Below are 15,472 nucleotides of genomic sequence, written 5' to 3' on the forward strand. Positions count from 1 at the left end.
GATGCCATGTCAAGAGATTTAACCTGTGGCTGACATCATAGTTTGAAAAACTCTAGAATGACAGCTATCATGCAGCAAATAATCTAATGGGAGAATGTATTGACCTACTTCTCTTTTTTTGTTCTTTCTGAAAGAAGATGCTCCAGTAGATTTATACTGAATCCCAAATGTTCCATTGGGATTTCAAAACAGGATCAGTTAAGGCCTTACCCTTAATAAAATATATAATATCCAAATTTTATAATTTTTATACAAAAGAATACAAGAAGCTATTTATTTTACACTCTCATGATATTGTAAAGAACTCTGAAAGTTCATTAAAAATGACCAGAGCATGATTCAAAGCCATTAGCAATGTATCATAAGCATTTAGAAGAAAAACTAAAACTTCCATTATTCCACAAGTACTGCAAAACAGAGTCTAAAATCAGTTTATTCAGGCTTTGAAAACTTACTAAAATAAGAGGAAAATAAAAACCTTTTTTCACTTTTTTAAACTATTTAAATTTATAATGAATAGACTTCCCAACATGTTTCTAAGCCTAACAATATGATTATTGTTAAGAGTAAAAACTGCAATTTGTACAAACGAACAAGAAAGACTGAACCAAATGCAGGGCCTTGAGATAGGCATCTTTGGATATGGGCCAGAACATTAGCAAAGAGATCCATTGTGCAAAACTGACATTCACATCTGTCCTTGCCCTTGTTCATATTTTCCTGTCTTGCTCTATTTATATTTCTTTTCCTCTGTAGCCATTCTACACATAGCATGAGTTGAGATCAAGAGGAAAGAGCTTGAGTTGGCCACTTTCTTTCGTCTGTTTTGAGTTCTTGGAGGCAGGTAGTGAGCCACTCAGCTTAAGGACTGCCCTTCCTTGCTTAGAGCCATTAGCTGGAATTTACTGTGGTCTGTACATTTTTGGGGGACTGGATATGATTCTACCAGAAGATAAGGTCTGTAAAGCAGCATGGGCTTTGATCTTATTTTAAAACCCCAATGGGACCCATGGGATAACTGTAGGAACTACCTGTCACCTGTTTTGGGAAAGGAATAGAAAGAAATGTTAGTGAAGCATGTTTTTGTTGGAAGTAGTCAGTCATGTGTCCAAAGGGCAGGAGAAAATTCTATGGAAACTTGCTGTTCTGCTGTATAAAGGCTTTTGAATTAAAGGGCAAAAATGGAGACTATATGAGCGAGGGAAACCATGCCCAGAAAGCTCAAGGGCATCAACCTCAAGAAAACCATCCTGGAGTCCTGGCACAGAGCCAGTCTCCTGTATCTACTCTTCTGTAGTTCCAGCAATTACTGAAAGTCTTTCTTATCAGAGATGATCAACCTCTCTATATTTACTAAATTTCCATTTTTATTAGCATTTACTAAATGCTCCTAGAGGGCTAGGCTATTTGAAGATGTATAACCTTGCATGTGAAGGGTTACTCACATGGCTCTAGCTTTTTTTTTTTTTTCTTTTTAATAAAGCCCAGTCTTTCTTGTTCCTTTCTTTTCCTTTTTAAAATTCAAACATGAAACCTCCCCTCTTTCTACATATTTGTATCGTACAGATAGCCCCACTCCATGGGTAGTCCAGGAGAGGTACTTATTGTGCAATTTTCCTGGACTAGGGGTCAGTCCTTGACCTAATTAACTGAGGCTCAGCCTGAGAATCATCTTAACAAGTTTTCAGACACTGATGGTGATCCCACCCACTACTGGGTCACCACCTCTCAGAATGGGGCTGGCAGCCGTGTTTTGGAGAAGTTGCTCCCGGTGACTGTGATGTACACTTTTGGTGGTGAGCTCTAGTCCAGTGCCTGCCACCAAGGAGTCCCCAAAGCCTCTCTGTCAAATCAACGAGTTGGTAAAATGCATATTTAACTTGGCTTTATAATCTTAGCTTCCAGGCCATGCCTGCTATATGGTGGGTGTTCAATAAATACTGAATTGTGATATTTTTACTTGAATATTAAAACATTCACAATTACTACTTACATGTCAAATCTCAGCCTCTGCCTGAATGTGACAAAAGCCAAGTTTTGATTTGAATAACCTAGATAGTTGTCTCACTTCTCTTTTTGGATTGATAATGGGGCCCTATTATTTAGATTTAATAAAAAGAAACAAAAATTTTAACCATAGTAAACTGGGTCCTTTTATAGGTCTCATCAATGTACTTACCGTGTACAGCTGGCTGACTTTTTCTTGACACTTGACATAGGCCTCATAGTCTGCAAAGACTTTAAACCTGTTTTTTGTGATTGGAAGGAAAACACAAACCAACAAAAAGCTTCATTAAAATATGTGTGCTAAGATTTTACTTAAAATTCTGTTTTACTTAATGTCAGGTATGGCTGGTTCACCAAACTTACATTTCAATTCACAAGAATTTTAACCAGCTTCAACCTTTATATGGTTCTTTCCACAGATAAGAATGTCAACATATGGATGTTTGTGAAAGCTGGGTATACCAGCAGAAAGAGAAAAAGAATACCAGATTTGTGGGTCTTGTTCTTAAACCTTCCTAGCTTGGTTAGTAGAGAATATCTAATATTTCTTTCTAAGAGTAGGTTAGCTTCTCAGATCACAGAGCATTCTAATTACATGGGTGTGTTACAGCTGGTTTAAGATATTCTTGTCCACTTTTCATGGCTGAAATACCATCTTCTTGTGGGAACTCACCTGTCATGATAAAATAGCATGTTGATTAAGTCTTTGAAGAGGTCCGGCTGTTTGGGAGAAAAGAAGCCATTGTCAATTTGATCAATCACAAGCTTCAGCTCTGGAAGTGCCTCATAATATTCTTTTGCATCATACCTGTGAGATGGGAGTGGGGATGATAAGAAAAAGGTTAAGTTAGTATATGTGATTAACAATACCCTAGACAGGTGACTTCCAGGGAAGATGATGCAACAGGAGGACCCTAAGCTCACCTCGTCCCACAAATACAGCTAGGTAACACCCACATTAGTGTAAATAACCCAGAAAATGACCCAAAAACTGACAGAACAGACTCTCCACAGCTAAATGTAGAGAAAAGGCCACGCCAAAGAGGGTGGGAAGAACAGAGACATGGTTGGGAACTAAAGTGACCCATGGGACTGTCTTTAGGAGGGAGGGATGCTGTGGGCATGGAGAGGGTAGAGAGACAGACTCTCACACAGAAGAACCCACATGAGGAAGACAAATCCCCATAACATTTGGCTTTGAAAACCAGAAGTGTTGAATTTTGTGAGTTCTTATAATTAGCGGGGATTACCACCTGGGATTTTAAAAATCAGCAGGCTGGCTCTGGGAGAGCAATAGGAAACCAAGTCCCTGACTTTAAAGAGATAGTACAGTAAACAGCTCTATGGAGATACAGCATGGAAGCAGAAGTTTGAAAAACACCTGAGGTAAACTGGAGGAATGTCAGTTTACTAATTTGAGAGCATGTACTAGAGGGGCAGGGGTCTTTGGGAGGCTTCTCTAGGAACAAAGGAGCTGGTAGGTGCTATTTCCCTTTCCTGTCCCCCAGCTTAGCCACATGGACACCTACAAGAACAACTGCTGTGCCAACACTTGCTCCTTAACTTGCTAACAGTGTGCCCAGCCTCCATGTTCCCCTGCAGATACATCTCACCAGCCAGTCTTCTGCTCCAGGTCCCCTCCCACAGCAGACCTGTGCAAACCTTGCTGGCACTGCCCACCTTGCCCCCGTGTTCTCCTGTGGTCCTGCTCCCTACAGTATGCTCTTGGCTGGACCCCATCCAAAGTGGTGCCACAGGCAGGGCAGTGTGCAAGCAGCCCCCAAGGGGGTCAACACTACTCCAAAGTGACTTTTGCCCCAGGGAGAGGGAAAGAGAACCACATACAACAATCCAACTGCAGGCCCAAGAGGGCTGGGGGCAGACAGCTGGTCTGACTACAGTCCCCACCCATCAATAAAAGCTTCTCAGGGGACAACAGAGGGAGAGTACACTGCAGCTGCGACTACAGCTCTGGAAAATACCTGGTCTGACTCTACTCAAGCTCAAGGCAGCCCCAGACTGGCCCACTAATGACACAGGGACCAAACCCTGCCCACAACAGGCAAAGAGCCTTGCAGACACCTGAACTGGAGGAAAATGTGGCTCAGCCACAACATAAGGGTGTATGCAATACACACAGGAGATACCCCTGAAGTACCAGGTTCTGGTGAACAGGGGACACTGCACTATAGGGCACTACTGGACCTCTTTTTCACAAGGCCACTACTATCAAGAGTGGGAGATGTAAGTGACTTTCCTAATACATAGAAACAGACACAGAAGGTTAGACAAAACGAAGGACAGAGGAATATGTCCCTAATGAAAGAACAGAACAAAATCACAGCAAGAGACATAGGCAAAATGGAGATAAGTAATATGCCTGACAGAGATTCTAAAGTAATGGTCTTAAGATACTCATGGGAGTTGAGAAGAGTGCAGGACCTCAGTGATACCATTAACAGAGAGAAAACATAAAAAAAACAGCCAGAGATGAAGAACCTAATAACTGAAATTAAAAGCATACTAGATAGAATAAATAGTAGACTAGAGGAAGCAGAAGAAGGGATTAACTTCTTGGAGGACAGAGTAATGAGAAGCATCTTGTAGAACAGATGAGAGAAAAAAAAAATGAAAATAGATTTAGGGAACTTAGTGACTCTATCAAGTGTAATAACATTCACATTATAGGGATCCCAGGAGGAGAAGAGAAAGAAAATGGGACAGAGAATTTATTTGAAGACGAAATAGCTGAAAACTTCCTGAATCTGGCCAAGGAAACAGAAATCCAGATCCAGGATTCACAGAGAGCACCCAACAAAATCAATCCAATGAGGTCCACACCAAGAAACATAGTAATTAAAATGGCAAAAAAATAGTAGTAAAGAGAGAATTTTAAAGGCAGCAAGAGAAAAGAAAACAGTTACATACAAAGGAAACCCCATAGGGCTATCTGCTGACTCTTCAGCAGCAACTTTGCAGGACAGAAGGGAGTGGCATGATATACTCAAGTGCTTAAAGAAAAAAAAAAAAACACACACACACACACACAGTCAAGAATACTTTATCATTCATTATAGAAGGAGAGATAAAGTTTCCCAAACAAAAGGGGGTTAAAGGAATTTATGACCATTAAACCAGCCCTACAAGTAATGTTAAAAAGGATTCTTTGAGCGGAAAGGAAAGACCATAAGTAGGAGTAAGAAAAGCAGGAAGCACAAAAGCAGTAAAAAAAAGTATATCTATGAAAATCAGTCAAAAGATCCACAAAATGAAAGGATGTAAAGTATGACACCATATACGTAAAATGGAGGGGGGGGAGTGGAAAGAGTAAAGAATGGGTTCAAACTTAAGTGACTGAACTTAATAGAGATGGCTACACGTGTAAGATGTTATATACAAACCTAATGGTAACCACAAATCAAAAACCAGTAATAGATATGCAAAAAATAAAAAGGAACCCAAGTATATCATTAAAGAAAGCCAACAAACCACAAGAGAAGAGGACAAGAGAAGAAAGTAACAGAGAAGAACTATAAAAACAACCATGGGGCGCCTGGGTGGTTCAGTTGGTAAGCATCTGACCCTTGGTTTCAGCTCATGTTGTGATCTCATAGTTCATGGGTTCAAGCCCCATGTTGGGCTCCCTGCTGACAGTGCAGAGTCTGCTTGGGATTCTCTCTCTCTCCCCCTTTCTGCCCTATCCCTGCTCATGCTTTCTCTCTCAAAATAAATAAACCTGAAAAAAACAATAACAACCATAAAGCAAGAAACAAAATGGCAATAAGTACATACCTATCAATAATTACTTTGAATGTAAATAGACTGTTCTAATCAAAAGACACAAGATGATGGAATGGACAAAAAAGTAAGACCTATCTAAATGCTCACTACAAGAGACATACTTTACACGTAAAGACACATGTAGATTGAAAGTGAAGACATGGAAGAACATTTATCATGCAAGTGGAAATGAAAAGAAAGGCAGGGTGCAATACTGACAGCAGACAAAATGGACTTTAAAACAAAGTCTGTAAAAAGAGAGAAATACTACATAAGCATAAAGGGAACAATCCAAAGAAGATATAACAATTGTAAAGATTTACGCGCCCAACATGGGAATACCCAAATACATAACGTCGCTATTAAGAAACACAGGAAGTAAACAACAGTAATCCAATAATCGTAGGAGACTCTCAAACCACACTTAAATCACTGGATAGAGCATCCAAACAGAAAATCAACAAGGAAACCATGGCTTTGAATGACACATTGGACTAGATGGATCTAACAGATATATTCAGAACATTGCCTCCTAAAACAGCAGAATACACATTTTTTCAAGTGCACATGGAACATTCTCTAGACTAGATCACATGTTAGGCCACAAAATAAGTCTCAATAAATTTAAAAACATTAAAGTCATACCATGCATCTTTTCTGACCATAATGCTTTGAAACTAGAAATGAGCCACAAGAAAATATCTGGAAAAGCACAAATACAAGGAGATTAAATAACATGCTACTAAACAATGAATGGGTCAACCAAGAAATCAAAGAGAATAAAAAATACATGGAGGCAAATGAAAATGAAAATACAGTAATCCAAAATCTTTGGGATGCAGCAAAACTATTTTAAAAGGGAAGTTTAGAGCAATACAGGCCTATATCAAAAAATAAGAAAAATTTCAAAGAATCAACCTAACCTTACATCTAAAGGAGCTAGAAAAAGAAGAGCAAGCAAAGCTCAAAACTATTAGAAGGAAGGACATAATAAAGATCAGAGCAGAAATAAACAATGTAGAAACTAAAATAACCCAACAGAACAGATCAATGAAACCAGGGAATCGTTCTTTGAAAGTATCAACAAAATTGATAACCTTTATCCAGACTCATCAAAAAGAGAGAGAGAGAGAGAGAGAGAGACAGATGACTTAAATAAAATCAGAAATGAAATGAAAGAGGAGAAATACCAACCAATACCACAGAAATACAAAAGATTATAAGAGAATATTATGAAAAATTATATGGCAACAAGTTGGACAACCTAGAAGAAATGGATAAATTCCTAGAAACGTACAAATTCCCAAAAGTGAATCAGACAGAAATAGAAAATTTGAACAGACTGATTACACACAATGAAATTGATTCAGTAATCAAAAGACTCCGAACAAACAAAAGTCCAGGACCAGATGGCTTTACAGGTGAATTGTACCAAACATTTAATGAAGAGTTAATACCTATTCTTCTCAAACTATTCCAAAAAAATAGAAGATGAAGGAAAGCCTCCAAATTCATTCTATGAGGTCAACATTACCCAAATATGAAAACCAGATGAAGACATTACAAAAAAAGGAGAACTACAGGAGAACTAGTATATCTAGTGAACATAATAGATGCAAAAATCCTCAATAAAGTTATTAGCAAAACAAATCCAACATTATGTTAAAAAAAATCAGTCACCACGATCAAGTGGGATTTATTCCTGGGATGCAAAGATGGTTCAATATTCACAAATCAACCAACAGGATACATCACATCAACAAGAGAAAGGATAAGAACTCCACAGAGTCATTTCAATAGATTCAGAGAAAGCATTTGACAAAGTGTACCATCCATTCGTGATAAAAACCCTCAACAAAGTAGATTTAGAGGGAACATACCTCAACATAATAAAGACCTTATACAAAAAACCAACAGCTAACATCATACTTAGTGGTGAAAAACTGAGAGCTTTTCCCCTAAGATCAGAAACAAGACACTCACCACTTTTCTTCAACACAGTACTGGAAGTCCTAGCCACAGCAGACAACAAAAAAGAAATAAAAGCCATCCAAATTGGTAAGGAAGAAGCAAAACTTTTACTATATTCAGATGACATGATATTACATATAGAAATCCCTAAAAACTCCACTAAAAAACTACTAGAACTGATAAATAAATCCAGTAAGATCACAGGATACAAAAATCAATATACGTAAATCTTGCATTTTTTTAAAGTTTATTTATTTTGAGAGAGAGTGTGTGTGTGCGTGTGAGCAGGGGAAGGGCAGAGGGAGAAGGAGAAGGCTCTGTCAGCACAGAGCCCAATGTGGGGCTCGATCCCACAAATCATGAGATCATGACCTGAGTTGAAACCAAGAGTCGGATACTTAACCAACTGAGCCACCCAGGCACCCTTAATCTTGCATTTTTTATACTAATAATGAAGCAGCAGAACAAGAAATTAAGGAAAACAATCCCATTTACAATTGCACCAAAAATAATAAAATACCTAGGAATAAACTTAACCAAGGAGGTGAAAGACCTGTACTCTGAAAACTATAAGACACTGATGAAAGAAACCGAAGATGATATAAGCCATTGAAAAGATATTCCATGGGCATGGATTGGTAGAACAAATATTATTAAACTGTCCATACTACCCAAAGCCATCTACACATTTAATCAATCTTTATCAAAATATCAACAGCATTTTTCATATAACTAGAATAATCCTAAAATTTGTAGAAAACCAGAAAAGACTCTGAATAGCCAAAGCATTCTTGAAAAAGAAAAGTACACCTGAAACTAATATATCACTGTATCTTAACTATACTGGAATTAAAAAACAAACAATAACAAAAAAGATACACTAGATACTATATTACCTGTAAAAAATGCACTCAGAAATATTAGCACTTATAGAAGCCATTATGGAGTTGAACACGGGTATAAATAATATTTGACTAGATCTTGAAAATTTCCCCCCTAAATTTGATTAGTTTCTTATAACTGGAGACCCAAAAAATAGTAAATAATAAATATAATCTAATCTGGTAAAATACAGTAAGATTCATTTCAAAAGGACTTTACAGCTCTAAGCAAGTATTGTATTAAGAGGACCAGTTGCTTTTTGGACCCACAGATCCCCCAAATTTGTTGTTCTTTAGCGGAAACTCACTTTTAAGGGCCAGGAAGTATATCCAACACCCTCCAAATTTTTGGATCCCTATTCATTTCTTTGGGCAGAGCTCCTTATTTGTTTTAATTCAGATTAAAAAACGTATCTAGATATTACGTGAAACTAGTATGATTGATTCGTGGGTGCTTCTGTATATCCATACCTATCCTCTACCACATTTTAGTCCATTTCCCTGAAATCTTAAAAGAGCACTCAGTGGTTTAAATTATAGGCAAAAATTTTAGGAACTGGCTCATCTTTTGATCAAAGTCAAAATCATAGATGCAGAAATGAAAGCTCACTAAGCCCAGATCTTCAGTGGCTGATAACTAATAGCAAGGACCTCATGTACCTGTGCCTTAGCTCCTTTCATGTTCACTTGCTACGTTTAATAAAACTAACCTGTGGCCAGGAGGCTCCTCTGATGCATGGGAGATTTTCTGTGGCCACATTTCATGTGACCCAACATCAACAGGATACCTGGGTGGGCAGGCACTCTCCTGGGGGTGGAGGGCACCCACCCAGTAAGGAGGAGCTGCTCTCTTACCCTTTCTTGTCCAAAGCAGCCACATCATCTACTCTCATGCCAAAGATGAACAGGTTCTCTTCCCCAGCTTCTTCTGCCATTTCCACATTGGCCCCATCCATAGTCCCGATGGTCAGGGCCCCATTCAGCATGAATTTCATATTGCCTGTCCCTGAGGCTTCAGTGCCTGCGGTGGAAATCTGCTCCGACAGATCTGTAGCTGGAATGACTGCAAGCAAGGCGTATTAAAATCAGTGGATTCTGTCTCTCTAGACCTGCTTGTATTGTATCTGAGCATTTATCTACCTGGCCTGTTTTGATCATTAAAGTACTACACGTACATCAAAATAAACATTCCTATGGTATACAGAAGGATGGATCTCACTCTTCCCCTGGACTCAGGCAACTGCCTTTATCCATTTTTGATGTGCTATCTGGGTGGTTATTGCCACAGTGCTAAATAACTATATGCTTATACTACTCTTTCTTGGACTGGAAACTCTGAAGAGTATCTACTGCTCTCTGCTATAAAAGTTGACATTACATTTCTCTCTTCTCTTCCTCCCAGTTTTTGTTATGGTTTTATTTTTATTTCTTCTGCTTTATAACTTTATAAAATATATTAAAACTTTTCTTTATTGAACTTGAAATTTCAGCCTCTCCTGACTCTCCCTTTATAATCTGAGGAAATTGGATTGTCTGCATTCCTTCCTCTTCTCACCTCCTCCTTCCCTCTTTCAGCCCTGAGCACCTGTGGTGTGCCTGGGGCTAGACACCAAGCCTCTGACCTTTCAGCCTAATTTACACACAAATTAGTATTGCCAGAAGGTCCCTTTTGACCATTTTGACTTCAAAGGTCAGGATGAATTCTCTGTTTTACTTTGAAGGCTTCTTTGTGGATTAGCTATATCTTCATTTGCATCTCTAGGAACCTGGCTCTTTTCTCTTTATGCATACAATGTTAAACAGCAACTTCAGAGGACCCAGAAATACCTCAAAAAGAGAAAGGTCTGTTTTCAGTTTGGGACTTGGGTGAATGCACAGTTGGCATTTGCAGGTGGATGGTGCTTTGTGAGCACATGATGCAAATAAGCAAAGGTCCCAGTGGTAGAGAAAGGGATGTTGGCTTTCTGCCAGCCTGACTTTCCCCACGTGGGAACTCCATGCGTGATCAGTGCCCATCTAAGCACAGGTAAGCCTCATGCTTTGCAGCCTGATGTCTGTCCTTACTCCTTGTTGTCATGTACACAAATGACAGCCCTTCTTCATTCCACGAAGTGACCAGAGGACTATCAGGGGCTGGGGAACTGGTGTTCTATTGCAAAACTGGAGCTGGGAATGGAAGACCTTTCCTTTACTTTGGAGAGCACAGTCTACACTTTGCCAAAACCTCAGGGTCACTTCCTCCAGCACCCAGCTCTGACTAGCTGGCAGGAAAATGCACTTGCAAATGTAATCAGTGATACTGACTTTAGGGACAGCAATCTTATTGTGAGTTGGATCACCTTAAAGGCTCTTAGCCTAGGCCCTTATTCTTCTATCCTAAGTTACTGGCTTCCTGTGCCCAGCTACTTCATTTTTCCATATCATGTCATCTTTCTCTAGAATTTGTCCTGGCCCCGCATGATTTGTGATGAAGAAACTACCTTTTTCAGCAAGAGATACTCTGTAGTTCTCCAAGAAGATGACTTTCAACTTGCTTCCAACCATAGGGTCATTGTTCACCACATCTGCCACTGAAGTGATCAGCTTTATGATCATTTTGGCCATGTGATATCCTGGGGCAGCCTTGGAGAAGAATGTCAAACACACTGACAGAATGCAGCCATGATCAAGTGGAGAAATGGTGAGAGATCAGGGCCCCCAAATCCCCAGTGAATAGAATCAACTTACTTTGCCACCAATTATGACTGTTCTGGGCACGAATAACTTCTTAGGGTCTTTCTTAATACCTGAAAGAGAATGAGAAGCGGATGGAACGGAGGGCAGTTGATGGCTAGGGAGGCGAGACCTGCGCCAGCCAAGAGTGTCACTTCCACTTCCAGGGGGCGTGGTGGCCACAGGGCTGACTCACGGTTGTACATGGTGACCACGTGCAGGCAGTTCAAGAGTTGCCGCTTGTACTCGTGGATCCTCTTCACATGCACATCAAACATGGAGGATGGGTTGATTTTCACTTTGTACTCCTTCTCCAAGAACTGGGAAAACTTCAGCTTGTTCTCCTGTGGAGACAGTGCATGATGCCAGAGCCCTTTTGACTTAGAAGCATCAGGTTGTCTGTTTTTAAAAACTGGAGCAATAATAAACCATAATAAAAACTGGAGCAGAACAAATGCCGTGGAAAGAATCCACACTGGGAAGCCTCACCTGCTTCACGTTGGAGAGTTCTCGGAGAAAGACGTCATCACCCACGAAGCTATGTAGCTTTGTCAGCTGGCTCAAGTCTTTCACGTAGTCTTCCCCGATTTTCTTTCAGTTTAAAGATGTGATTTAATTAATCAGGATGGCAGTCAAGCCCAAATGAGCAGTTTCTGTCAGTCCGGTGAGTGCTTGTGCTCGCCTACAGCAGGATGGCTGACCTACCACATAGTACGCAGAATGGCCACACTCACAGAAGAGGCTGGCAAGGCCATGTGGGAAGAACACTTTGCTAGTATCTTAAATGTAGTTTCAGTGGCGTTAAGTGTTAAAAACAGGAAACCTACCTAAACGGGGTAACACGGAACCCAGGTTCTACTAGTTATTTATATGGCCCTTGTTATTCTCTTTTACTAAATAGCATTACCATCTTTCATCTTTGTGTCATAGGAGTACGGTCAGCCAGGTATGTAATTTGCAGGCCCTTCCTTTACAAATCAAGAATTTCAAGATGGTTACAGTGGAAAATTAAGTCAAGCACAGAGCCTGTGGGACAGCACAAGTCACATGCTGGTGGCTGATGTAGCCGCCTGCTGCAGACTGGGTTCACAAAGTGCAAGGGCACCCCTTCCCGGTTACCTCTGCTATTAACTCTGCAAGCCCCGGGTTGCAGAGTAAGAGCCAGCGCCTTGGAGTGATCCCATTGGTTTTATTCTGAAACTTGTCTGGTTCTAGCTCGCTGAAGTCCTTGAATCTGGAGACAGAAGAGACACATCACTGAATCTGGCTGCAAGAGTGTGTTTCTGCTACATTCAAGAAGCCAAGTGTAGGCTTCGCAAGATTAAAAGATGGAAGGAGGAGCTGGCAGCAGCTAAGGCTGTTATTTGAAATAGAAATCCATTTGCAATTCCAAATAATTACAAGAAAAACTCCACATCGAATCAGCTCCGTATGATTTCCTGGCTGGCACTGACATATAGACCAGACTTTTCAGCAGAATAATTTTGTGTGGGTTTTTTTTTTTTTCTCCTAAATCTAGAACTAGGATGGTTGAGAGAAGAAGGCATTTTTTCTTTTTTAAGTGAATGTTACTTCATGTAGAAGAAAATACTTCTGCACATCTTGATAGGGCCTTTTGTTATCCCCAAATGCAAGCCAGCATCGACTAGCACCAGTGCACTGACGGAGCAACTTCAGACCCAGCACCACAGGAATGGACACTCACACTTGGGTCTTCACGATGTCTGAGTGAATTTTGGCCACGCCATTCACAGCATGGGAGCCCACAATGCAGAGGTGAGCCATGTTGATCCGTTTGCCTCCTTCCTCTTCAATCAGAGACATCCTTCTCAGACGGTCGACATCTTTAGGAAACAAGGCCGCAATTCTCTGGCCAAAGGAAGAGAAAGGCCTTGCTGGCCACTCAGGTTTAAAGCAACAGTGAGATAATGTCGTTCACTTCCCAAACAAAATCTTTGATGGAGCAAATACAAAACTTCACTCCCACAGACAGGGGTCGGGTTATCCCTAGGGAGTTGCCATCCTCCATTTTAGTCTTTTCAAAAAGATGCTTTTAACAAAGCCCCACCAGACTTGAATACTTTTTATGTATCAATGACGGAAAGATGTTTGGGCCTCCAGTTCAGTAAGAGGGAACACTGTAGCTACCCTTAACATCTCAAGACCTCGTTGTCAAAAGGGCTATGAATCTCTAAAAATGACTTACATCTAAATGCTTCTGATTTATCTCATAAATGATTTGCAAATGTCGAGGAAGCAACTTTTCCACCAGGTCTACAGGCCAGCGCTCCAGGGCCTCTGGAAGCACCGTGTGGTTGGTGTATGCGAAGGTCTTCTGGGTGATCTCCCATGCCTGCAGGAAAAGGAGGGGCTTAGCAGCTTTCCTCTGCAAGAAAGGTGGCCCATCACACAAAACCAGACATTCCCTAAGCTCCCGCCAGTCTGCAACGGGACAGTTCATCTACACAGTAAGACACGCTCAATTCTACCAGGTTCCTGAATGGTCCAGAGACTGGGAATATGTAAGGGGGGGTAGGTGGGAAGCAGTTATTTGCAAAACTGTCTGATAAAACTGAAGACAATATACTGATAAGGTTTCTCTACTATCCTAACATGCCTTTTATTTATAAAATAAGCAAAATCTGAGGAACACAAACAAGTAATGTTTTCAATTAGCTGTGTTCTGAGGTTGCAGAGTTTAATTTAGAATCATTTTAGATGCAGAAATAAGGGTAAACACAACAAAAGTCTGAACTACCGAGCTGTGCCCCATTAGGAATGTATTTATTTCTTAATCTTACTCCATGTAAAGCAGTAAGGAGAGAGAGATGTTAGCACCAGGGCAAACTTATTTTTAACCACTGGGAGTTAGCAACAGTAACTTATTTTGAAAAACCGTAAAAGGACCTTTTGGCAAAATCTCAGAACCACAGATATTCTCGTTAATTGAGGGAAAAGGAAGCCAAACTATCCAGACCTTGCACCAGGGCAATTTTTCAATATCCACAAAAATCCTCATCAGCTCAGGGATGGCCAGTGCGGGGTGTGTGTCATTCAGCTGGATGGCAACCTGTGTGGGGAAAAAAGGCATCGGTGTGAAGGTGACAGATGGCCTAGTGTCTGCTTCTTTATCCTCATGCATGTCTGTGCAAAGCACCAAGCAAAATGCCCACCTTTTGTGGGGTGCTTTAAGCCTACCATACTTACTCAAATGTTTTAGCAGAGAAAGGGTTGTAAATCTAATAGGAAGTCCTGAGCCCTCAGTTGTCCCTCTCTGTGTTCACAGACCAAATACTTGCCTGGTCTGGAAAGGCATCAAATGTAGTCTTGGCATTGTCAGTGGAGCCAAACTTGGAGGCTTTGAAACGTCGGATGACATCTTGCAAGGTAGCAGCCACCACAAAGTACTCCTGCTTCAATCGTAGCTCCTTCCCTTCAAAAAACTTCAAGCCAGAGAGACTGAGTGAGAGTAGCTCACCCGGTGGGCGTGGCCAAAATATGACGGGGATCTCCCGCCCAGAGAACTTTAAGACTAAAGCTCATAGGACATACAGTGGAAGATGGCAGGTTGAATGTCAAGCATTAGACTTTGTTCTTTCCTGAAGCATTATTAAAATGACAGTAAAGGGGCTTAAAGAAGGCATACAAATAAAGGATGAAAGGAATGGGAGACAACAGTAACAAACTTTTTGAAGCTGAAAAATAGATGGATGAGTGTTAATTGGGCCAGAAGACCCAGGAAAGCTGAATTTTTACCTGGTAGAGGAGAAGAGCCAAAAAGCAGCTAAATTTATGTGCCAAATCCTCTAAAGGCTCCGGACTTGGCAGCAGTGGGTGCATTTGGAAGTGGGGGTGAAGATGCGGTAAAAGGTTAGTTGCGAGGGGGTGCCTGGGTGGCTCAGCTGGTTAAGTGTCCAACTCTTGATCTAGGCTCAGATCATGGTCTCACAGGTTTGTGAGATCCAATCCCACGTCAGGTTCCACAACGACAGCATGAAGCCTGCTTGGGATTCTCTCTCCCTCTATCTCTGCCCCTCCCTCCACTCTTTCTCCTTCTCTCAAAAATAAATAAATAAACATTTAAAAATAAATGGTTAGTTGCAAGCCTAGGAAGCAGCTGG

General features: G+C 40.7%; 1 protein-coding gene across 5 annotated transcripts in view; it reads right to left on the bottom strand.

Moving 5' to 3' along the window:
• PYGL (glycogen phosphorylase L) overlaps positions 1 to 15,472 on the bottom strand; it is a 69,640-nt gene that overhangs the window by 28,412 nt on the left and 25,756 nt on the right. For all 5 annotated transcript variants that reach the window (XM_042943195.1, XM_042943198.1, XM_042943196.1 and 2 more), the window contains exons 8-19: positions 14,651 to 14,794; positions 14,329 to 14,421; positions 13,558 to 13,704; positions 13,057 to 13,220; positions 12,471 to 12,585; positions 11,841 to 11,942; positions 11,548 to 11,695; positions 11,367 to 11,425; positions 11,120 to 11,261; positions 9,495 to 9,702; positions 2,681 to 2,815; positions 2,180 to 2,246 (exon numbers count right to left, since the gene is read on the bottom strand). In XM_042943195.1, the coding sequence (XP_042799129.1) occupies positions 2,180 to 2,246; positions 2,681 to 2,815; positions 9,495 to 9,702; positions 11,120 to 11,261; positions 11,367 to 11,425; positions 11,548 to 11,695; positions 11,841 to 11,942; positions 12,471 to 12,585; positions 13,057 to 13,220; positions 13,558 to 13,704; positions 14,329 to 14,421; positions 14,651 to 14,794 (1,524 nt within the window). The remainder of the gene's footprint in view (positions 1 to 2,179; positions 2,247 to 2,680; positions 2,816 to 9,494; positions 9,703 to 11,119; positions 11,262 to 11,366; positions 11,426 to 11,547; positions 11,696 to 11,840; positions 11,943 to 12,470; positions 12,586 to 13,056; positions 13,221 to 13,557; positions 13,705 to 14,328; positions 14,422 to 14,650; positions 14,795 to 15,472) is intronic.

Source organism: Panthera leo, chromosome B3, assembly GCF_018350215.1.
Source record: "Panthera leo isolate Ple1 chromosome B3, P.leo_Ple1_pat1.1, whole genome shotgun sequence".
Classification (NCBI taxonomy): domain Eukaryota; kingdom Metazoa; phylum Chordata; class Mammalia; order Carnivora; family Felidae; genus Panthera; species Panthera leo.